The sequence below is a fragment of the Manacus vitellinus genome, unplaced genomic scaffold, assembly GCF_001715985.3.
Source record: "Manacus vitellinus isolate BGI_N305 unplaced genomic scaffold, ASM171598v3 scaffold_15_pilon, whole genome shotgun sequence".
Lineage (NCBI taxonomy): Eukaryota > Metazoa > Chordata > Aves > Passeriformes > Pipridae > Manacus > Manacus vitellinus.
The window spans coordinates 8,537,113-8,562,762 of NW_021939122.1; the positions used below are offsets into that span (position 1 = coordinate 8,537,113).

Here is a 25,650-nt window from a genome sequence, read left to right on the forward strand (position 1 = left end):
TATATAGAGGGAGATGTTCTCTTTGGTGTGTAATGTCAGATTTACTTGACTTCTATATAACAGCAATTTTTTGAATTTTGAAGTGACAGGGGAAAAAATACAGCCTTTTTCTGCTAGCAAGACCATGTTGTTTCCTGGGCTGGGTAGATGTTACATGCACCACAGGATGTTTATGTGATGTTCCAAATCCAGGTTTGTCTTGTGGATTGAATGCAATTTTATTACATAACAAGAGAAATTGCTTTTTAACCTCCCTAAAGCTGAGAAACACATGGAGACAATGTTTCAGCTAATTTCCATCTCCGTCCAACAATTTGTAAAAACTGAAAATGTATCTATGGTTCATCTAATGCTTACTGAAATAACTAGGTGTACTTCTGTAGTTTTTTAAAGGACACTGGATCAAGACTACGATACTGGATCCAAGTGTCTGCTCAATAAAGGGAAGAGAGATAGGTGTTAGAAATGGCATCAGAGTTTCAGTCATGGTCATCTTAAAGATTGGAACAGAATTTCATGGATTTCACGAATTTCCTCTGCAGCATGGCCTGATCTTAAATCTGCTTTTCACATCTAGACCATCCCCTCTGTGTGATGAGTATATGAGGGATAGCTGAAATACTACTGTGCTCTGGCAGTTTGGGGAGCAGAAGTGAAAGGCTTGAATAGTGAATCAAAACTGTAAAGAAGACAACTAGTTTAGGAGAACTGAGATGACCTGGGAAAGCAGAGTTGACTGAGGAGGTGACAGCACCAAAGTAATTCTAACAGGTCATTCAGACAGCAAGTGTAGTTATTTTTCATACATTAAACAGGAGTTGTAATGTGTAATACCAGGAAGATATATTTGCAGGAAATTAATGTACTTTGCCAAAAAAAGAATTTATTTTCTCGTAACATAGCACCCAAGAGTAGCCTTAGTAATGCTCTTGCTCTATGTCAAAAAATACCCTTGTGTTCTAAGCTTCTCCATAAAACAGCACTGTAATCTCAAGGGACCTCAGTTAGGTTCTCTGTGTACAGATCTTTTTTCTGTTTTGGCAGCAAATCTGGTATTTTGTTTATAAAACATGTTGTTTTAATACTTACAAGATTATCTTGGGTTTTCTTCACTGATAAAAATCTCAGTTATTCCAATAATCCACTTCAGTATAGGAGTAAACTGTTACTACATACTGTGGGAATGAAATACAGTGCCAGGTATCATAAGACCAGTGCCACACTGTGAGAAACTCTGCCTAAAAAAAGTCTCTTGGATTAAAAGTACATGGTATTTACACGTTTTCATGAGATGATGGGCATGACAGATGCAGTCCCAAAGCAGGCAGAAGTAGCTCAGGAGAGTCTAACACGTCAGATCCCTTGAGCAGCTTCTTTTGGTAGGCCTCTCTAGAACCATATTAAAACATTCTGAGGCTTTAGAAGCAAGAAGATGAGCCTATTCCAAAATGTAGATGGGCAAGAAGATCAATTTTGTGAATTCTCTAGTAAGCACATTGATTGCATTTGTTCTCTTTCATTGTTTTCATTACAGAGAGGTGTGTATGTATCTGGTTTTGTGTCTCTTTCTATGTAGTACAGTAGCTATCATACCTAAGTTTTATCCATTACTTCTTACCTGGGAGTTTGCAAAGCTACATAGGGAAAGGAAGGATTATATATTTTAGTTTGCCAATGAGAATTCAGTGGTTGAAACAAGAAAGTACAAATTAGCAGTACGCAGTCATAACATGACGTCTGCGAGGATCTTTTGTTGTGCTTTGAGTTTTCAAGTCCTGGCTAGAGTTACTTAGTTGACTAACAGACACTAGTAAAAGAAAAAGGGGAACCTCTGTTTGGTGTATACTTGCATTGTAATGATTTTTATTTCATTTCAGATTAATTGGCAGTGCATCCATCGCACTTAAGGATCTTGTAGGTAATCAAAGCAGATCTTCTCCCTTCAAACTCATACCTCTACTAAATGAAAGGGGACAAGAAATTGGAGTGAGTGACTTACAATTCCTTATTTTACTGTATTCTTAATCAAAATGCTCCAGCAACAGGGTTAGCATCAATTTAATGCTTGGAAATGTGTAGCAAAAGCTCCAAACAGATGAAATTTATAGCAAAATATAATTATGTCTGCACCATCTGAGTCAGTTTAATATCCTTTAAGTTATAAAATTGCATTCTGTGTATGTATTATGTATTTCTATATATGTGTTATAAATATTTTGGGCACAGAGTGTGCATGGAAATCAGTCTGATGTTGAAAAAGTGCATTTTCCAAATACCAGATGGAGTTCCCATATGCACTTTTTTTTTTCTGTATTCTTTCTAATAGCCACATGTGTCATAGCACTGATTCTGGAAAGCACATGATCCTGTACATGTTCACTGCCAGCTCAGTTCAGAAAATTACACAAGAACTTGTTTAACTTGGTTTAGCACATGTTTAAATTTAACTGGTTATTGACTTAGCTATTAAGTAGTTTCTAAAACCTGGGGCCTTACTGCGTTTGTGTAGTCTAGCTGTTAAGGCACTTCATGTTGCATTGTAGTACACTTAAATAAGAAGAGGCTCCAAGGGTAATTTCAATTTCTCATCAGCTGCAGTTTAATATCATGATTAGTTGGTCACAGGGTTGGGCTTTTTTTGCTGTCTCCTCATGTTACTCTGGCAACAACGAATAATAATGGTTTTTTCAAAAATCCGAAACTGCATTCAAGCATAAAAAAGACAATTCTATAATTAGAATGGAAAATGACATAGTGTTTTTGTTCCAGGATGGAACTATGAACAAGCAATTACAAATGCCAGATAGAAAATTTTACTTACAGTTCAGACTTGTTCAGTTGCTGATCAGATAGTGTTATTTCTCCATTTCTCTGTTTTTCTGTCAGCAAATTTAGGATGTCACCTTGTCTGCCATGAATATTGTGGAACCACATAAATTAACATTTGTAGAACATCTTACATGCTTGTATTGTGACAGATTTTTCTAAATATAAACAAATGGATTCCATTTGTTAGATATTATTTTAAAATCTATTCAATTACTTTCAAATTGTGTAATCTTTATTGTTTGTATGTATATATAGCCTAATAACAGTTTATCAATTTACTAGCAGCTGAAACTTTATAAAAAATGTGCTGTGACAATGAGTACTTAGCTGTTCATTTACAGTGTTAGAACAACTGGCTGCTTTAAATCAGCTGTTGTCAATACTGTGTGTTTCTCTGTAGGCAACAATTGATTTGGTAGTGGGATATGAGCCACCAGCTGGACCTGTAAATCCGAATGATCCAGGAGGGACCAATACTCAGGAAGGTATTTCCATCTTTTCTCAGAATAGTATTGTTAAAAACTCATGTAGCTGTTTAAGATAAGGCAAGAAAGTGATTCAATAGCATTGTTCGTCAGAAGAAAATGTTCACCAGAAACAAGCATGTCAAGACTGCCAGGTAGTGATTTTAAAGAAATTAAGGATGATTCAGAACTACAGCTAAGAAGAAAGTTGGCATTTACTAACATAAAATGGATTTTAGCATCATTTTCTCCAGTGGAATCAGGTTACAAAAGAATGACGTTGCTTAAAAGCTTTCAAAATGGCTTTTGTTTAGGAAAGAAAAGTTCTCGAATGCTCAAAGAAACAGCACTTATCTGCTCTAATGCTAGGAACAGCCCTGCTCTAATGCTAGGGCTGACCAAAAAACAGGGGAGTCACATCTGTTACTTTCCCTCTCAGGAGCTTTGTGAAAAGATTTTCTTAAGTCATTGAACCTTTTTTCCCCTACAGAATAATTAATTTTTGGAAGACACTCTTTTATCATATATTAGGCTTGATATTTGATTAGCCAATGAAATACTGTGATCAGTAGGGAATATTCTTTGATCTGTCTGTATATTGTATTAACCAGGCTTTTTCTGAGAGTGTTTTTGAGATCCTCTGGTTTCCTAGACTGTGTGAAGTAACAACAGGTTTTTGCAGTTGACTGGCAAATAATTAGCTTAATATCAAGGCTGTGTTTGTGCAGAAGGAAGTAAATGTAATAAATATTATGTATTTGAAGAGAATTAAATCAGTTTGACCATTATTTGCTGATAAGAAGGAAAAAATTAAAATCAGGAGTCTTCTGGAGGGAAATTTTGATTCCATTGAGTTCATTGGTATTCTTGGAGTGGAAGGATAGAAAATGCAAACACAAAAGCTGTGTGTTAAATTACCACACTTCAAAATAATTTTATAGAAATGTGGACTTGAAGACTAAAAATGCAAAATTCACTTATATGAGATTATTTTGATTGCTTTTTTAAATGTACTTGAACTATAAGATACAGCTAAAATAAAAAATGGCAGTTTTTTAACTAGCATTCAGCAACCACATGAAAATTATTTCAGTGTGAATTATCAAACACCTTAGTTAACTGTTGTAAATACCTATTTTCCATGAAATTAAATCACTTTCCCAGCTGAGATTGCTACAGCTCAGTTTTAGAAATTAAGTGCTAAGTTAGTGTATATAATCAGTCAGTTGCATGGATCCATTCAGGCAAATGGATTTTGAGAGATGTTAGAGAAATAGGTGGAGTCTTCTGGTTATAAAATACATGGTATGTAAGTCTCTCTGATTTTATACATCTCTTACAAGGATCACTGAAGACTTCCTCATGCAAAGTGATCATCACCCTATAATTCATAAAGTTAATACGCAATCTGTTAATGCTAACCATCAGAGACACACTCAGTCTTCTCTAGATTTTGCCATAGTCACTGTCTTTCAGTTAAGAGAAGAAGCTGGAAACACGAGGGAGTGACCACTTTTGTGGTCTAGATATTTATGGATTCTGTTTTGCAATACTGGAATCTCACTGTATGATTCAGCTTTGTAGTGTCATGTGCTTGTAGAACTGTCTTTCGCAGGTATGCTGATTTCAGAACTGTCAAAGAGGCTTACTGAGAAACTTATTCCACACTTAAATGTTGTGTAGAAGGATTCAGAGTTTTATTTATCATGAATGTCTTCATGATTCTGAACTAAAAACCAGCATTGTGCTATAGCCTAGTCTTGCAGATGGAAAACAGCTTCAGCTGGAATAAAATTAACCCCTTCTGGTGTACTGTGAAATAGTCAGGTGATGGTTATAGCTGACCTGTGTTTTGCTTCAGTCTGTTGATTCAAAAAAGTGTATAGGAATTGTATTAGGCACACTGCATGCTGAAGAGAGACAGATCTAGAGGTAGTTTGGTTAGGATATGAATTTGTTCTTAAGCAGCTTTTGAAAGGAGTTGGAAGCATGGAGTTGGCAAAAAAAAATTGTTGACATGAGATAATAATACAATTTTAATGGAACTCTTGGCTGTTGGACTCTTACTCCTGTAACTTTAACATCCAGCTCTGCTATTTGTTTATTTATTGCACTGTTTTTTTCTGTATGAGATGGAGAAGATGATGGAGATTATGAGGATATATTGGATGGCCCAGTTGGTGGTATCACACCAGCAGTTCCAAGTGGCACGAAGGAAGCCCAGCTGGCTAAACGCATCACCAAAGGAAAGAAAACGCGGAGAATCCTTTCTAACAAACCACAAGATTTCCAGGTATAAGATTTATTAAATATTGCATGTTCCCTTTTTCTGCCAAGCATGACATTGCTCCTTTCACATAGCCTGAATATAATTTAGTGTCAGCTTCTGCAAATCTAGTGCACTGTAGAGACAATTAGCCCCTTCCTTTGAAAGGCAGTATTTCAAAAGTATTCTTCAAATGTGCCTGTTACTGAGATGTCTGATTTTGTACAGTTCTGACTGAAACCTGGTTGAACCTTATTTATTGTGTAGTTATTGTATAAATTTCAAACTACAACAGCAGCTTTAAAAATAAGTGGTTATGTAAAGTTAAAAAAACCTACTGAAATAATTAACCCAAACTTGTCTTGTAAAATTCAAGTAAAACTATACTTGCTATCATAATTAAGCCTGAAAAGTCTGTCTGGTCCTAACTGCCAGCTACTTCAGGTACTGGCTAAGTTTTCTGGTATTATAATAAGAAATGCTTGTCACCAGGATGATGGATAATATAGAGAATGAATTAATATAAATATTTGTTGGTTTGGGTTTTTTTTCAGATTCGTGTTAGAGTCATTGAAGGTCGCCAGTTGCCTGGAAATAACATAAAACCAGTAGTCAAAGTTCATGTTTGTGGTCAGACACATCGGACAAGAATCAAAAGAGGAAATAACCCATATTTTGATGAAGTGAGTGGTGTAAGAACACTGTAGCTGAAATGTTGGTGCTATCAATTGTAGAAAAGTATTTAATACCGCTTTCATTGTAATCAATTATTAAGAATCTGCTAGTTTTTATGTGTAATTATTGCTAATACTCATCCATTTTGAGTCCCTTTCTTTATCTATTCACATCACTAAACACATCTCTGTCACCAACAGTCTTAGTAGATAAAACTGTCTAGAAGGAACTTGAAGTTCAGCTGAGACACATAGAACACATTTCTTGGTGCAGTTGGCCATGTGACAATCACTTGAGTAGTTGTGTGCTGGTCATAAAAATCACAGAAGAATTAATTAGAAATCATAGACCTCTATGGTGAGTGCAGACAAGTGCTCAGTGCAATACTTTGGGTCAATAGGACTGCCACAGAATCTGGAAATGTCATTGCCTTGCTACCCATGATTTGTAAAAGTACAGCTAGATTTCTTTGTCCAGAGGGGCTGTACTCCAAACACACTGAAATACAGGAGAGAACTCAAAGCTACATAAGGGACACAAGAATGATCCCATAGCTGGAAGAGTAATGTTCTCAAACTTAAGCTTAATAGAGAGGATGCTGAGGATAACTCGCATTATCTGGACATTTGTGGAAAATTCAGAAGATTTTGGAACTGCGTGGCGAGCATGTTTAACACATGCAGGCAAAACCAAGGAAGTTCTAAAACTTTGAAACTAAACTCTAGGTAGCAGTCAAGATTTATGAAGCTGTGGAGTGAACAGGGAGGGCAAAAATTCAGTTGCAACTTATTTTGAAACAATTCCTAGGATGTCTCAGTATCCCAACTAGACTAAAAATGGAATAGGATGGACCATGTTTACATACCCTTCCACTTTGTTGGATAAAATACTGACTGGAGTATAGCTGGGATCAAATACCAAACTTATTGAGGCATATGCTATTATGAAAACAAATAAGCTAATAAAGAGTATATTCATCTTTGTGCAGTCAAACTCTCAGTTTTATTCTTATGGCCTTGAATTTCAAAATTTCAGATCATTACAATCACTGTCACTGCTAGCCCTAAACAAGACCTTTTTTACAACTACAACAGAGGTGGCTAGACCAGGATTTAATGCCCTGGAAAATGAACAACCATTATAGTTGCCGAAGTTGTTCCCCTGAGACAAATGTGAAGTGCAGAGCAAGGAGCAAGGGCACTGCTGAAAGTTTGCATGTTTACTGCATTCATTCAAATGGAAGTTGTGACTGACTTGTCTGTTTTGTACTGAGTCTATTTACTAAATTTAGTTTTTTATTCTGCACTAAATTATCATATAATATGTCCAGCAAAGAGGCAGGGTAAAAGTACTGCATGCTTCATGTGCCTCTTAAAATAATGGGTTTGCGTTTTATGTTCGGCTAGTTATGTGTTTGTCATTTTGAGACAGGTTTTTTTGTTTCTTTTTACCCTGACAGATATTTTTCTACAATGTCCACATGACTCCTTTAGAGTTGCTTGATGAAACAGTTAGTATTCGGGTAAGAAAAAACAGCACATATTTAGAAGGCTGCTGGATGCATATGGCATTGGCTGGCCATTTCACCATGTTTAGGAACATTCCTATTTCATGCTCCTCTGTCTTTTTAGGTGTATGATTCTTACTCTTTACGAGCAGACTGTCTAATGGGTGAATTTAAGGTGGGTATAAAGTAACTTCCATATCTTGACTACATTAAATAAAATGGGAGAAATTTTTTAAGTACTAGTTTTAAATGTTTAAATTTATACTTCCTTAGCATGGGTCCAAAGAATTACTTGATGATGTCTTGCTTTTCATACCAGAGACATTTGCTCAAAACACTAGTAAGCAGTTTTCTTATTTGAGTATAAGATTATTATTAATGAAATTTGTGAGGTTTATATGCCAAGTTCTCTAATTTACATCCAAGAGAAAAAAATATTTACCTAAAGGTAATTTTTTTTCCCTCAGGAGGTGAGGTGATTATTTGATATGACATAGGGTTTGAAGAGATAATGTTGAAAGGGAATTATAATAGGCAGAATAGTGGTACTGTATGGTGGCATAAGGATACACATTCTCAAATGATGTGTAAAGGTGTTCCTTTGGTCAGAAGTTAAGTAGAAGAGCTGGTGGAAAAGTCTCTTAGTTAAAGCAATTTGTGATGATATTAGTGAGATTGTCTTTATTTGTAATTGTTATGTCAATACTGGGAGGTAGACATCTGCCTGTTGAAGATATTTAAAGCAATATAGACAAAGAATTCTCATAGCAATTGTAAAGGCTACTGGGATCCCCTATTATAGCATTTACAGTATCAGTGTTGGCTGTATTTTCTGTTTGCTTCTTTGATACTGCATAAATTCAATAGGTCTCTGGACCAGCTTTTACAAAAATATGCAAATGTGGAAGAGTGCTCTTCTCTAAATGAAACGCTTTCTACCACAAAGCTTTTTGCTTCTCACTGCTTATTATCTATGTAATTTCTAGTGACTCAGTCAGTGATATATTGCTCTGCTGTTGTGGAGGATTGATCATTCACTAAGCAGGTGACAGCACGTCATTCAGCTGCTTTGTGCTCCTGCAGGCACACATTCCAAGAGAAAACCGCAAGGGTAATTCTGTCTAGAAAAACACCCTTTCAGACTTTACCTGAAAGGAATACTAGCCCCAACTGCCATGAGCAAACATACTTACCTTCCTGAACATGTTTGAAATCTGATAACAATGAATAACAATCATGGCATATGTGCAGTCTTGTCCAGATATGAGACAGTGGGGGAAAAAAACTGGTCATATTCTTAATAAAACAAAAAAGGAAATTATTCATTAAAAAAACAAGATTCATTTCTGGAACTGAAGGATGAGATGTTGAGCAGGAAATAAGCAGGGAAACAAAAGTGTTCTGAAAACCCTGTCTGAACATAAAATAATGGCTGAACACAGGGAATTCAAGAAGCAGTAAGCTAGCCCCACCTTCTGTCTCTGGTAAATGAAAAAGCTGGGGATCTGAGGAAAGAATAAAGTAACTACAGATGTTACTTCTAATACATATTTTTTTGCATTGTCTTCTTGGCTGCTGTATCCATTCATAATCCCTCACTTGTCAGGGTAAAACATTTTCTCCTCCCTATAAAATGCTGTGTAAACTGTCTTGTTTGTGACAAGAGAACAATGTAGTAGTACTCATGAAAAACGTGAGAGGAGTTTCCCAACCAGTTTTTTGTTTTGGTATTTCTTCAAAGATAATACCTTTAATCTTTATTTCAGATTGACATTGGCTATGTTTATGATGAGCCTGGTAAGTAACAGTTACTCCAGAACTTTTTTCCTAGCTTGAGATTAGAGGTTGAAACATTTCATTAAATTTCTAAAGTAAAAGAAGAAAGTTATTTAAGTTATTTAAGTTTGCTGCTTTAAGTATTAACTTTAAAAAATCCAACAATATATATCTCTTTCAGTGATTTCAAGATAAAGTAGAAGCCCCTTTTTGTATCAAAGATCTAAAATTTGAAAAATAATTCAAAAATATTTCATAGTTATGTCCCTGAATTAGTATGCCACAGCATTTTAACACTAGATTTCTTGTTTTGAATGGCACTGTTGAGACCTGTCTAGGACAGAATAAATTTTTAAAATAATTAGGATAATTTAGGTTATACTTTTGGAATAGTTGGCAGTTTATATGATGTCTGACATTTTGTAATGGATATTACTGGGGACTAGTGGTGATGTTTTGTTTTATTTCAGGCCATGCAGTCATGAGAAAATGGCTTTTGCTAAATGATCCTGAAGATACAAATTCAGGACCCAAAGGCTATATGAAAGTCAGCATGTTCGTCCTGGGAACCGGAGATGAGCCACCAGTAAGTTTCATTTAAATGTCTTTCTTCCCCTTTCCACCCCATGGATATTTGTTTATGTCCCCCTGACATTTTTTTTAATACTGTATAATTTGCTCTGTGAGCAGTATTTAAAAGACAAGATTTACAAGTGGTTTGCAGGTTATGCAGTACTAAGTGGCTAACTCAAAGCTTATTTTGTTATTCTGCCCAATTAAGCGACCTCTGGACCAGCTCTGGGTGTGTTACTCTACTATGTGTAGATACTCCTTCATATGCTGAAGTAGAGATGTGTTAGACTGTTCTTGCATGCAAGCTGGTATGTAGTTCTCCTTAGCAGAGCTAATTAGGCCGAGTAACATACTGATACCAGTTCCAGGACTAAGTCAGGAATGTCTCCACTGCTACATAACGAAGACAAGCCCACAGAGAGAAACCTGAGTACCAGAAAGCTCCAAATTTTTCCAGGTGAAAATCAGACCTGTGCCAGGCACAAGTGCACCTGTGCCAGACTTGTGCCAGGCACAAGTAATTTGATGCATATGAAAGCAGTAGGTAGTTTTAACGATCCAATCTTTAGCTGTCTGCTGTTCTGTCAAGGTAAAAACAGGCCCTTTTTTCTTGTAATGTTTTTCTTACTTGACTATTGTCTGTAGTTTAAGTTCTACTGTTCTTCCTGCCTGATATTTTTGCATACTGGTACTACCTAGTTAAGTATAATACGGTCCTCAGAACCATGGAAGATTCTTGTTGCATATTAACTCTTCCTCTCTGCTGTCCTCATTATTCTTGAAATCACAAGGATCACAAGTTATTTGTGGTGTGTTTATTTTTATTTTTAAATGAGGAAGCAGTAAGTTCTGGTAAATATATATCAGATTTGTAAGCCTTTCTAATTGCAGTAAGATGCCTTGAGATGAGTATGAAATTTGCATGAATTGACATTATACATGGGCCAAAATCATCATCATCATCTGATGATGATTTTAAAAGTATGATTATAATGGTCTCCTGCAATTGAGTACTTTAGAGCTAAAAGTGTAAGTAAAATAGTTTATCTAGAATGAATTTTTTGTGGCTTGATAATTTGATGCAGACATTCTTCATAAAAAACTGACAACAGTGTTCTGTTGAAGAATGTTGCGGGCACCAGTATAACTAATCACCTTAATTCTGTACATTATTCTGTCTTTATTGTGTACCACTGTATCTCCCAACAGGTTGAAAAAAGAGAGAGAGATAATGAAAGTGATGATGTGGAGAGCAATCTATTATTACCTGCTGGCATTGCACTTCGATGGGTCACTTTCCTTCTCAAAATCTACAGAGCTGAGGACATTCCCCAGAGTATGTAGCTTCTCCCACCTTGTCCACTGGTGTTTTTATTTACCATTAGAAACATTTATTTGTGTTAGCCATTCAGAAACATTCTTTGAACATAAAACATTTTGAGGTTTTTTCATTTTTAATTGAGTCAGTCATTCTGTGATGGCTCCAGTCCTTTTTTAATGCTCAGTAAGTCTACTTAATTCTTGTGATGGTTAATTTAATGTGTTACCCATTAGATTGGTAATGTTCATCTGTTGCTGAGTGGTAGTGGGGAAGGGTCATCTTCACTAGCCCTCTCCAATCGTAGAGGTTACATGTAAGTAACAACACTCGATATGCAGATAAGGTTCTGTGCACATCTCCTGAAGTATGTGGTGCATGTGTCAAATTCCCGTTGGATCCCAATCCCTGCCAGCTTTTGAGAGGTTATTAGACAGGTGGTTCCCTGCAGCCCTCTTTTCCAATGTCATTTAGATTCCAGGAGATAAGTAGTACTGCAGATGGCCTTCTGCAGCTTCCTCTTGCCAACAGTCCATTATTTCTTCCCAGGTGCTGGTAGCTGCAGCTGTGTTCAGCAGGGCAAAGGCCACAGGGCTGCCACAGTCAGTCAGCCCCTGCTGCTGTGGCCAGGGCCATCTGCAGTGCCAGCACCCTGCTCCTGAGTGGCCACGGGAAACAAGGGTCTAGGAACTGACTGCATCTCGGAAAGCAGCAGGCAGTTTGTGGGCTCTAAGCTGAGTACCATAAGCTTAAATAATAGCCTTGGAGGGCAGGGAAGTTTGTAAGCAGTTTGATCTTAGTTCTTTTAGTGAGATTTTACTTGTGTCAACCCTACCTGGCAGAGACAAAGGCTGTTTCTCTCATTATATGCCATATGTGTTTTCGCATAGAATGTAGGCGGCTTTTTGTGCCTTATTAGCTTATTTTCTCACCTGTATCTGTGACAACAAATGGCAATGTCTACAGATACATGCATAATGGTTTTCAAATACAATGATGCCTTTAAATTCAGGAGCACGTCATCATTTCTTGTGATGTTTGAAAAATCTATATTTTTAAAAATGCTCCTAAGCAAAAATTCACCATTTTTACCAGCAATACGCTTCAGAATTTTGTTTATCAGGTTAGACTTTATCCTTCCTAGATCTGTAAGGTGGTTAATTTTGGTGGGATTGGTATGGGCAACTTATTATTTAGACTGACAATAATAATAATAATCATCATCATCAACAACCAACCACCTTAATTTAATCTTTGACACTTCTCCAGTGGATGATGCTTTTGCACAGACTGTCAAGGAAATATTTGGAGGAGAAGCAGACAAGAAAAATCTGGTGGATCCATTTGTAGAAGTTTCTTTTGCTGGGAAAAAGGTAATTTAGTAAATATCTGAATCTTTGTATTCTAATCGTAGTCTTAAGAACAGATTTCATATGCTAATATGAATATTTAGGTTTACTGAAATTATAGAAATAAAAAAACAGTGAAAAACAAAGTTCACTTTGTAAAGTGAGGAAAAACAGCAAGGTACAGTAGAAAGGGTGTAGAGCTGATGACTAATAAAAGGAATGTATGAGTAAATGCTAGAAGCAATGCATGCCAGATTGCTTGCCTTCTGGCTGTTCCCGATGGCTTTTTGTAACTCATGATACAGATCTTTCTGGACAGGTTAACAGCATTTGTGTGTTTTATTGCTAATGTGTTCCTTAGAATGCCAAATTTGATCTGGAGCACAACTGTACAACTTATATTCATTGGTAGCCTATCTTTTTTGTCATTTCTTTAATATGTTATGTAATCAGGTTGCCACACCCAGTAATGTAGAGGATCTTTAAAAGATATGACTAGCAAATAATTTAGCCTCTCCCATATTCTTCATCTACTCTAAAATCTGCATAAAGAATGATGGAATCAAGTAATTCCTCCATTTCATTTCTTTGCTGTGTTCAGTACTACTGTGAAAGCACATTAAATTGTGGCTTGTGGAAATAACAGGCTTTAATAATTTCATTTAATTGTAGCAAGTGAAAATAAAAGGTAGGGTAGCTCCAATCTCGTATTTAAACACAGTTTCCAATTTTCTTTTCCCTCTAATAGTCATTAATGTTGCATATGCAGATTGCTTTAGCAGTAGTTATCAATGGAAAACTAATGGCTCACTGCAGCATAAACCATTCAGGATTCATCATTAACTACTACCTATTTTTTCCAAACAGATTATGATGTATCCTAAGTCATAGCTAGTATATGCTGTTTTGTCTGTTTAATCTTTGATGTGCTGTTTAGTTGATTTCATTTTTGGCAGGTTTGCACAAATATAATTGAGAAAAATGCCAATCCGGAGTGGAATCAAATTATTTATCTTCAAATCAAGGTCAGTTTTTTCCCCTTGTTTCTGTAGAAAACAGCCATCCTTCTGGAACTCAGGGCATTAACATTACAGAGGTGAAATAAATAATGAGTTATTTTACTTTAATTGCTTTTTTTTTCAGTTTCCTTCAATGTGTGAGAGAATAAAACTTTCAGTTATTGACTGGTAAGTTATGACTTTTAATCAAAGTACTAAACAAAATAAATTAAGTGAAGAAAAGTCTGGTTCTGTTGTCAGGTATTTTCAGTATTTTTTACGGTCTTTGAGAGTATCTAAGCAAGTGTTTAAGTATTTTTATGGTTTCTTTACAAGAGATTGGTTAGTGTAACGTGGATTGTTGTTAACTTTGTGCAATGAGCACTGAGCACAGTCACTTTTAAGTGACAGTGTAAAAGTCAGGTGATTTCTTCTTGGTACAACCCACTTTTGTAACTAGTCATTACCATCTTAGTAATATTAAAGCGTTCTAGGTGATGCAAAATGTGTGTACTAGTAGCTTGCTTCTGTGTATGATGACCAATATTATATTTAAATAAAGTCTTTCTTTTTTCTTTCTGTAGGGATCGTCTTACAAAAAATGATGTGGTGGGAACAACCTATTTAAGCCTCTCAAAAATTGCTGCTTCTGGAGGAGAGGTTGGAGGTAATTGGTTGAGCAGTGTCTAACTTACTATCTTCTCTTGTGTTACAGAGAATAGCAAAGATTAGTGTTCTAAGAAAGTATATTTTTCTGTAGTTCCCCAATTCTCTGGCAAAAAGATTATCTATTTCTGGAGTTTTCAAAACAAAGCTTTTAGAAAAAATGATGTGGGACTTTTCAAAGTAAAGTATTAAAATTTTAATGTCTAAACCACATCATCATTGAAATAGCAGTAACTAATTCAAAATTCAGCGTTCTGTTCTGTATACACACACACACACACATATATGAAAGTTAGTGAACTAATTAAATTTGTGAGTACTTTGCCAAATTCAGAAAACTATGTGATATCACAATCTATCATGAGTAAGATATGCAAGTTTACTTACATGTTTAAGATATTTAATTTCAAGGCAGCTTGCAGTCAGTGCTTCAGAATCACTGATTCTTTGGGCACTAGTAAACAAAACTTCCATTGCCACCTTGTAAGAGTATCTGTTCTTTCTTTGGGAGGAGAATGTAAAAGCTGTGGAATTTTCCTGAGTAATTAGCCTGAAGGAACTATCTAGAACCACATACTCATTTCTGGATACTATTAGGCTGCTTTCAGATGCTGGGGGAACTTGGATCAGTCTTTGATCAGTAGCTTACTAGAAATGGGCTCTGCATCTCGTTGCATGAGTGCTTCATATTCTTACTTAGTAACTCTTATTTTATTAGCTTCAATGAATGAAAATTTTATTGCAATGCATGATTGCAGGCAATTAATTTATGCGCTTCAATCCGTATAGATGACTGGATATGTAATTTCATAAAAACTAAAAAACAAAACTGATTAACTGGAAGAAAACAACAAGATAGGCAGGATATGAAGTGCCTAACATGTTGTTCCCATTGGAAAACAGCTTTGTAATAAAACTCTTCTTTATGATTTTGGATAATATTTTTAAAAGTCCTGTTACATTTATGTTTTAATATAATCTTGTGATTATTGATTATTTCTTTGTGATCTATATTTTCAATCATCTCATCTTTTTATAAAAAGATATCTGATTTATCTGATTATCTACACTAGTATAAAGGGCACTGGCTCAAAACCATTTCTGCCATTGCCACAATAAAAGTCTGTTGTGTTTATAAAATCTATATATGTACTTATCTGAGACACACCAGTTTGTCCTTAACTTGGTGGCTATATCAGGCACTTAAAAATAAGATGGCAAAAACATAGTGGCTCCAGTCCTATAGCGACTTGAGGCAAGAATTGGATGGAACTGTATTTTCAGTCATATAACTTCAAGCTTCTAATGTAGTTCTCTTAGAACGACTGCTGTTGAAGGAAGAGCTCGTGCAAACATTCTTTTCATATATCCCATGTGCAATCAGAAGCAAAAGAAAAAGGCAGTGGATTAGGCTTTAGGGGGAAATTCAGCTCTGGAGAGATCACTTATACTCCCTGTATAAGTGCATAACTTGAACTGCTTTGTGATGTGTATGCTTTTACAATAGTGTTGTCACTTGTCATATAACTACTTCTCTTTTCATAATATAGAATTTTCATCTTCAGGAACAGGGGCTTCATCATATGAAGGTTTATATCTTCATCTGTTATTGATTTTTCTTTCCAGTGCCCAAACTGAGGAGTATTGCCTAAGATAATCCATAATCTTAAAAATATTTTTAATAATTACTTTTCTAAAATATTTCACCATTATGATTAAAGAGTATCAAAAATAACTAACCCTAGAAAACAGTTTTGGCACTGGAATTGGTTTGAAAATGTTTCTGTTTGGCTGGTGCTTCAAGCTGTGTGTTAGAGATGAGCATGTAGTTGCTTCGATTATAAAGTGCTTAGTCTAACAATGGCTTGCAATTTTTAACTTAACTACGAGATCATATCTATTTTTGCAGCTGCAGAGCCTTGCAGAAGTAAGTAACTGCCTAAAATAATTAGTGGCTGTTTTGCTGATGCTTAACAAGCTATATAAATAAAGTCTGAAAAATAAAATCTGATTATGTTACTACCTGGAGAGATGTGTTTTTCCGTAAATGTCTAGGTTGACATCCAGTTTTAAAAGACTTTGTGATAAATATTTATATAGTGAGGAATAAATATGAGTGGATTGCAGTTGAAAGGTAGCATTCATTCATCAGCACAATACTTCATTTACTGTCTTTCTTAATAAAATAATATTAGGTTAAAGACAAATAATTTCTTGGAGTCATTTTCTGTAATACATGATAATCAACCTTCTGAAAGTAAACAATTGAATATTAAATGTTAAAAAAAATAGAAAATAATTCTTTTGATTCCAGGTTTGGGAGGGGTTTTTTGTTTGTTTTAAAATTTATATTTTGTTTAGTTTATTAACATCAGTAAGTAGTGAATATATTAATACATATCTATACCTCAAATCTAGTCAGACTGAGATCTGATGTGAGAAGTTCAGTGTTAGAATTTTTAAAACACTGAACATCATTCCAACAATTCTTTTTCATTCAAATTTTGATTTGTTTCTGATTCAAATATAAGGATATGGAAGCATCCCAATGCAAACTAGGGAACTGCAAGTCATTATTTTGTATTGTGCAGATTTTATGTGACTTTGTGTTGACTGGAAATTACATCAAGACATCACATTCATTTTTACTATCTGTTTGTGCTACTCAGCAGTAGCATAGTCATACAAGGCATAACCCTTCACTGTCACTTTCTTTTCTCAGCCTTCTTTTCCTGTGATAAATAAGTGCCTCCTTCTTTGTGCTGCAGATCACTCCAAGTGATATCAGTTGCAAGGTTAAGAACCTGTTCTCATCTCTTTTTTTTTTTTTGTACCAGGATCATTTGTTCAAAGGCAAAGGCTAGGATACAAGAAGGAAAAGAGTATAGAATCTTTTCTGTTCACTCAAAACTATGCAGTATTTTTCTGCATGTGTGTTGCTTACCTTGTTCTAATTATCTTTACATCACTTATTCAATTTATCAATCAATAGCCTTGGCATGTGTTTGATTGTTACTGAAAGCACAATTACCTCCCTAGAGTATAGATTTTAATTAGCTCTAAAAGGAGCTTTTTATAATATCATTCATCTAATAAATTTGCAAGGCATACATGCAAGCCCAAAAGATAACAGCAGTAATGCAATTGAGGCTTCCCTATATATATTTTTCTGCTAAAAACCAGAACATTGTTAAAAAATACAATTTTATGACAGTAAGCATTAGCAGTGAAAATGCTTTTTCAAGTTTTTGGATATTATAAATATCTGAAAATAAAAAATAACTGTGGTGTGCAGTTTTCTAGCTTAGCCATTGAAACTGACAAAAATTTCTAAATACTTATTAGTATATGTTTTTAGCTAGATTAAAACATTGGGAAATTTTAAGCTGTTAAGTCATGAAATAATTTTATTCAATTTAGTTGGTTTATTCATTTTAATCGGTTTATTGTCATTGGAATTGATTGAGAATCAGCTGAATTTGTGGACTTTCAGTCTTGTATGGATTTTAGCCTATTGAAAAGGGAGTTGGTGAGAAACAATGCGCTGTAGCATTATGATTAAATTTTGCAGTAGTCTGTTTTACACTAAAGGATAGGCACAGAAAAATGATTTTAAAAATTAGAACAGTAGGATTAGCTCTGTTAACAGTAGGGGGTTTTCTGCTACAGTGTGCATCTTCTTTGTGACTGTTTAGCTTGATCATTGGCTTGTGAATTTAAATGATCGCAAATATTATTTTTCTATGAGCGTAAATGTATTGCCCTTTGACATAAAGGAAAACCATATATTTGGGGTGGGACAGAAGTTCTGTTTATTCTGGGGGGGTTTACCGTGTGAAGTGTTATTTAGAATAAGTATTGTACAATGAGGAAGGAAGTTAGGAACAAGTATAGTATAATTGCTTTACATTCATATGGTATATCCAGAGAATAAAGCGTTCTTACATTACTAATACTAATACCTAACTAATATCTAACCTTCATTCTAGTGGATTTGATAGTAATGTTAGTTGCCTTTCTGGTTCAGTAATTAACAATATAATGGTAATTAACAAAGATATAATTGTGATGTTTTCTGTTAGTAAACACTGGAGACACTGAAGTTGGCTTTTTACCAACATTTGGGCCTTGTTACCTAAACTTTTATGGAAGTCCAAGAGAATACACTGGATTCCCAGACCCATATGATGAATTAAACTTGGGAAAGGTCAGTTTCCTTATTAATTGTTTTAATAAAAGAATTAAACCCAGTTGTTTCTAATCAATAAATTAATTAATTTTAATGTCTTGTCTTTTTTTTTGTTTCACATTACACTCCTTTTGGAGTTTCTTTTTGAATAATATATTATATTTAAGATTAATAAGGAAGTATAATAATATTTACCATTCCTATCTGTCTTCATTTTAAAGGTGTTTTTGATAGAGCAGCAGTGTTTTTGATGATTTTCACTAACTGCATTTTTGCATGCATTTATATTTCTTATTTCCTTGCTTTTTACTTCTAGCGTTAATTAAAACCGAGTGCTTAATTTCACTTGTTCACATATGTACATTCATGCCTCTGCAGGAGTTCTGAGAACACTTCAGTGAGACCAGAATCATGTACAGCTAAAGAAAGTGTATGCTTCTGTAGGACAAATATATAAAGTTGGATTTGATGTGTGTTTATGTTACAGGGAGAAGGAGTTGCTTATAGAGGGAGAATTCTGGTCGAACTGTCTACAGTACCTGAAAGCAAGCCTGTTAATAAAAAGTTAGAGATGATTCCTAATGATGACTTGCTGGTTGTTGAGGTAAATACTTGTTTTATCCTTGTCACTGTTGATAATGGAGAGGTGCCTTGGCTGGTTGTCTTCGGAGAATCATCTAACTCACAAACATCAAAACTAGATTTGAATCTCTGAATTTGAAGGGGTGTTTACTCGTGGTTATTGGTGACTGAGGAGTGGTGGCTAAAAAAATGTCATACCCTTGTAGCAAGAACTGTTAATTTGAAACATTTTATAGTATCAAATACAGTAATTTAACCAAAACGTTATATGTTTTGGTTTCTTCTCAGAAAGTAGCAAAAATATTAAAGTTATTATTTCCATTAAGAAATTATTGCTATTTCTTTCTATAATTGTGGATCCTGTTTTACAAATATTGAAATACAAGTAAAAAGATTGTTCTTGTAGAAATACCAGCGCAGACGGAAGTTCTGCTTGGCTGCTGTGTTTCATTCTGCTACCATGCTGCAAGACACTGGAGAGCCCATTCAGTTCGAGGTTAGCATTGGTAACTACGGCAATAAGTTTGATACCACCTGTAAACCTTTGGCATCAACAACTCAGTACAGTAGTGCTGTTTTTGATGGTAAGGATGCTGCCAGTATGGGGATGAAAGACTCTAAAATTCTGGGTTTGAGATGCTGTTTTATAGCTTTGGAATGTCAACCCTGACTGCACTGCACACTTACTGAAAATATGACAGAGCGTGTGGCTTTTCACAGCTCTTGAGATGAAGTTGCATTTATGGAATGCATGCTGCAAAGCCTGCTGGGGTTATTAATGAGGTTTTGACAGAATTCAGTGAAATCTTTTTACTATGTCCTAGATGTGCACAGGAAAATTTGCAAGGAAAAAAAATCACATTATTTTACAGGTATCTAGGGGTTAAATAGGGAAAACACCCTTTGAATATTCTTATTTAGAATAAAATAATAACTTGTTTTTAAGCCATGCATCTTGCAGCCCAGAAAAAAAACCAACCTAGCTATATCACAGGAAAATATATTTTGCTATAATTTTTTTTTAATTAACTACCAAGAGGAGTATTTCTTCCATTTGTATTAAAAGAAGTAATCAGACTTAATCTGGAAAATAATTATTTGAATATTTTATTTGTAAAAGTTTTCCATTCAACAGACACTACAGTGGCTTGAAAATAAATCCTTTGATGAATTTGGACTAGCTTGCATGTCCTTAAATGATTTGTAGTACATAAATGAAATAAATATAGCAACAATGTACAATATTATACTCCTGCCATGAATTCCAAATCTAACATGCAAATGTTTCACACCAGGTAATTATTATTACTACTTGCCATGGGCAAACACAAAGCCAGTTGTAACACTGACTTCCTTTTGGGAGGACATAAGTCATAGATTAGACGCCGTGAATGTACTCCTAAACATGGCTGAAAGACTGGTAAGACACTTAAAATCTTCCTTTTGCTGCTATGCTTTTCATGTTTACTTTTTTTTTCGTTTAGACATATAATCAAAAAGTGACATTTTGAGCAAATTATGGAACAGTTTTCTGACGCTTTACCTCCTTTTTTCTGATTCAAAATTAAACACAGCTCAGTGTAACAAATGGCACTGTTAATCATAGGTCTGCATTTTGGCAAGGCTCAGTACACTCCTGATTGAATCTGCGGGGAATTCCCAGGGGAAGGAAGAGTCCTCGGTGTTAGTGGCATGTTAAGTCTGTGGAATTGTTATTTGTTTTATAAGCTAGGTGCAATATCATATATTGTTACAGTGAGGAAGAACATCAGGTTAGTTCTGTTAAATACGAATCAAGTTTGAACATCTAAGTCTTTTTTTGATTTGGTCTTTACACAGAGAAATAAATAAGATCAAAGTCTTAAAAGTCCTATTGACCATAAACCACAATGGAAGTTTATAAGTGCAAATCCTTTTCTTTTAAATTCCTCAGCAATCCAATTTAGCCACCTTAAAATCAGGAATGCAGGCTAAAATTTCTGAAAACCGATTAGCTGAGATGTGGTTGAAGCTGATTGATGAACTTACAGAAGATATAAGGTAAAAGTACCCTTTTTATCTCTTATGTTATCATTCTAGGCCTGCTCAGAATCTTTGCTATTGCCTTTACTAAGTCAGAAAACAAATTCTAAGGACTATAAAACTGACTATCCCTATGAACTGACCTAAGAACTGGAATTCCAAAAGTCTCTGAAAGTAGTAAAACATCATGAATATTGCCAGTGAAGTAATCCATCTAGTTTTGTAATTCCCCTTTATCTCAGGATAGTTTTATTACTAACAGTGATAAAACAGTATCTCTTGAAAAAAATCTAAAAATGGGAAATTAGGTCGCTCTGCTATCTTTCTACCATTTTGCCTTCTTTAAAATTCCTCATGTACCTTTGTTTTACCCATGTTTTAATGTTGTATCTGAAACTGAAGAGGGAAGAAATTCTATGATTTACTGGTAAACCCAGAACAAAAAGTCAAAAGCTGTGGAAGACTAAGGGTCATAAAGATTGTATTTTTGACTAAGTTGAATTCACAGAAGACTTTTCCTTCTTGTGCTAAAGTTTAAATGAGTTAAGAGTTTGAGAGAGTTTTCAGTGCACTACTTAAACCTAAAATGAGGTTACTTTCTGGAATTTCTGATCGGGTACATTTGATTTATGCCTAAGTACTTGCACTCAGGGCAGATAGCACTTGCATTCAAATTAGTAGAACTAAGTGCAGTGGAAGACACTATAGTCAGTATCAAGGTTTTACAGAATCAAAACCCTCAGAAGTGCATAGCATGTCATTAAAAGTAGGTCAAAGAAGAGTCAGTCCTTTCAAACTAGACAGTGTCTTCGAAAATTTTTACACTTTTTCTAAAGGATCATATTAAAGACCTCCTGGTGAACTCTGTTAAAGGGATACAGTCATTGGTCTTTGAGAAGCTGCCTTTTCCTCAAACTTCCTCCAACTCAAAAAAGCTAATTTCTCCTTGTTTTTACTGTGATACTCTGAGACTCATGGTGTGATTTTTTGGGGTTGTCCTGTGCAGACCGCAGACCCAATGATCCTTGTGGGTCCCTTCCAGCTCAGGATATTCTATGGTTCTATGATTTCTTGGTTCCATTGAGTAGTTACTCTGCCCTCTAGTGACTCAGAAGTTCTATGTCATGGATTTTTTTTAGAGTTCTTTGATGTTTTCATACCAGAGGGTTAGATAGTCATAGACAAGAGCTGTATTTGTATATTGAGTTTCTGAGAATTTACAATTTCCATTGAAGGAAAAAATCCTAATGTTAGTCTGAAGGCACTGATTTCATTTTTGAGATGTACATTCTGAGACAATAATTTTTTTAATGTGAATATACAGGGAAATGGATTTTGCTTGATTTGGTTAGCAGCAATTACATTAAAGCATACACATCAAGCTGTTCTACCTTGGTGTTTGTATATTTAAGTACACCATTTCTCTTGCTGTAAACACTTTGTCAGGTGGAAATCTCTGCAGAAATAAATGCTATAGCACTCTTCCCGTGGTTTTTAATAGCAGGAAAAAGTGGCACTCAATCTCTTGCCTCTGTTTGCACGGCTGTATTCAGTGTGTGGCTAAATAAAATCCACTAAGGTTATTAACCATAATTAATATTCTCTTTTCAGTAAACCATTTCCCCTCATAGAAGGCAAATCTAATATTACAGTCCTTGACACTCAGATAGAAAAACTGCGCCTCAAGTCTCTCAAGCAGATTGGAGAAGCAGCAGCAAGGATGAGAAATGAAGCTACTGATGTGAAAGCCACTCTGACAGAAATTGAGGACTGGTTGGATAAATTACTGCAACTCAGTGAAGAGGTTAGTGCTACACAGTAGTGGTGATTCAGTTAGTTTAGCAATACCTCTCTAACACAAATAGTTGTAAAGTTCACTGCTGATCAAGCAATATCCGCTCTCCTTAGGAAAGTAATTTTATATGCTGTGGAAGTAAACATGTTCCCCTCTGTAATTAAGATTTACTTAAACATAATGTTCTTGTATGCTACCTGTCTTCACTGAGAATGTGTGTTGGGTAATGAACACTCTGTGATTTATGGAATAGACTCTATTCTGTTTAAAATGATTGTATTTTGTTCTTTCTTCCAGAATTGCAAGTCACATTACTGGTTCAGAGACTGCAGGATATTTGTTGTCTTTCCACAGCTTGTTAGCCATAGAAATCAACTTCTAACAGAGTTAAATCTCTTTGTTTCTGTGTTTTTTTAAATTTTCAGCAACATTTCCTGGTTTCATCTCTGCTATCTCATAACTGGTTGTCACAACATTGTAGAAATTTTTGATTTGTTGCTTCTGCTCTGAAAAGATACTGATTACAAAAAAGAGCAGACTTGCAGCTAGCATAAAAGATGTGCACAAACTGCAAAAAGATATTAGATGGTTTATGTCTTCTGCTAAAAGTCTTGTGATGATATACCCTTAATATGGAAGCATCATAAGCACTTAAATAGGTAGCAGGTCAATAAGGTGCATTACCATTTGGGATCAGTCACTATAGTTGTCATAAGAGGATTGAGATACAAAATGTCTCTAGAAATATTTAGAAAATACATAAGAACTGTTTTTTTAATAGAACTTACTTGCCTTCCAAAAATCTCAGTGGTATCTTCTATGATTCTTTCAGAATTGTCTTGCTTAGTAAAGCAATTTCCTCTATTTATAATAAATTCATGGCAATTGTTGATTCTTAGAGATAAATTCTTTGACATAAATCCTAATTTATGTTTCTGTTTTCTAAGCACTAAATTAACTTAATGTTCTATTAATTATTATTCTTATCTTTCCTTTCCCCACAAATAACCTGCAGCCACAGAACAGTATGCCTGATGTAATCATATGGATGATCCGAGGGGAGAAAAGACTGGCCTATGCTCGTGTTCCTGCACACCAAGTGCTGTATTCCACAACGAGCCCTGAATCATCTGGTAAATACTGTGGAAAGACCCAAACAATCTTTTTAAAGGTACTTTTTTTTTTTCTTCTTAAGAAATAATTAACTCCCTAAACTGAGATGCCCTCAGACATGAGCATGAAACATGCAAACAAACTATGAAAAATGGAATATCTAAACTCAGGACAGATTAAAAGCCAACTGCATGTAACTTCTTCAAAATATCACAGAAATTGTAAATTCATCATAAACCAGTTAGAACCAGATTGCCCTTGATCTCTGGGGCTTTTCTGAAAGAGCACAAACTTGTGACAGGACTTTTAAAGTGTTACTGTTGGTATTTCCGGGTTGGACATGCATGTAGACTTTCAGAGGGAATAATAAGTGTAAGTCAGAGAAGTTCCAAAAACGCATTCAAAGTTTTTGATGGTTTTCTGCAAGTGATACAGAGCATGTCTACACCCAGAACTTATGTCTCTCTGAATTGTGTCTTACTCTTGAATAGGAATATCTCCATTTAAGTTTATATTATCTTCAACTGAAATAAACGTAACCTGAAAAAAAGCAATCTGACTGTAAAACAATAGCACTTACAGAGTTTGTCAATGTAGCAGTAGTTACACTGAATAATGCTTCAATGAAGACAAGCCTGTACCTTCACAGTTCTTTGCAAGCCCCCTTATCATGCATTGATTCAGTGTGTAGTGAACCATCCCGACGAACCTCTGCCTTTCCAGAGTCTCCTGGCAAGACACTCAGACATCAACAATGAAGTTATTGTCAAAATCTTGTTGAATAAAACTTGGGAGAGAATATAGAGGAGCAGGGATGATACTACTGTTACTATGTTTGGTTTTTACATGCCCTAGGCAGGTATTATTTAAAGAATGTTTCCTTCCTGGAATATTTATTACTGGCTTTTGAGAAAAAGCAGTACAGGAAGTGATAAATAAATCACATATTATTACTCCTCATATCTCTATGTTATTGCATATGTTTTACTGAAATCTACAATACCTTCATAACATAACAAAGAATAACATTTTTGTTTGTGTGCCAGTACCCACAGGACAAGACGAAAGATGTCAAAATGCCTGCAGAGTTGCGAATTAACATTTGGCTTGGGCTCAGTGCAGTGGAAAAGAAGTTTAATAGCTTTGCAGAGGGAACATTCAGTGTTTTTGCTGAAATGGTATGTCCATCATTGCTTTCTTACTTTCATCTTGGACATGATTAGGAATTCAATGCAATTGGAACTCTTTTGAATTTCTTTGCATGCTGGACAGAGAGGTAGAGTAGTATTTATTATAATGAAACAAGTAGACCCCATTCGAGGCAGTTAATGATCAAGTCCATTGTGCCTAGCAGACGAACTTCAGCAGACCAGATTCTGAACTGGTTAATCAGGTACAAATCTGGTTAACTCCAGTGATTTCAAAGACATTTATTTTAGATTTTTATCAGTGTAATTAAGATTGGGATCTAGACCATTATGTTTTGGCATGGGAATAACCCTTTTCTTTTAATTGCTTCTTCACTACT

At 35.1% G+C, this 25,650-nt stretch overlaps 1 protein-coding gene across 3 annotated transcripts in view; it reads left to right on the forward strand.

Moving 5' to 3' along the window:
* MYOF (myoferlin) overlaps positions 1–25,650 on the forward strand; it is a 65,257-nt gene that overhangs the window by 11,205 nt on the left and 28,402 nt on the right. For 2 of the 3 annotated variants that reach the window (XM_018069173.3, XM_018069175.3), the window contains exons 4-25: positions 1,878–1,986; positions 3,230–3,314; positions 5,426–5,586; positions 6,114–6,242; positions 7,694–7,756; positions 7,866–7,916; positions 9,508–9,538; positions 9,988–10,103; positions 11,300–11,426; positions 12,678–12,781; positions 13,714–13,782; positions 13,901–13,944; positions 14,340–14,422; positions 15,972–16,010; positions 18,504–18,628; positions 19,098–19,214; positions 19,599–19,776; positions 20,488–20,612; positions 21,126–21,232; positions 22,826–23,018; positions 24,025–24,180; positions 25,169–25,300. In XM_018069173.3, the coding sequence (XP_017924662.1) occupies positions 1,878–1,986; positions 3,230–3,314; positions 5,426–5,586; positions 6,114–6,242; positions 7,694–7,756; positions 7,866–7,916; positions 9,508–9,538; positions 9,988–10,103; positions 11,300–11,426; positions 12,678–12,781; positions 13,714–13,782; positions 13,901–13,944; positions 14,340–14,422; positions 15,972–16,010; positions 18,504–18,628; positions 19,098–19,214; positions 19,599–19,776; positions 20,488–20,612; positions 21,126–21,232; positions 22,826–23,018; positions 24,025–24,180; positions 25,169–25,300 (2,344 nt within the window). The remainder of the gene's footprint in view (positions 1–1,877; positions 1,987–3,229; positions 3,315–5,425; positions 5,587–6,113; positions 6,243–7,693; positions 7,757–7,865; positions 7,917–9,507; positions 9,539–9,987; positions 10,104–11,299; positions 11,427–12,677; positions 12,782–13,713; positions 13,783–13,900; positions 13,945–14,339; positions 14,423–15,971; positions 16,011–18,503; positions 18,629–19,097; positions 19,215–19,598; positions 19,777–20,487; positions 20,613–21,125; positions 21,233–22,825; positions 23,019–24,024; positions 24,181–25,168; positions 25,301–25,650) is intronic. The other variant, XM_018069174.3, reaches the window with a different exon arrangement.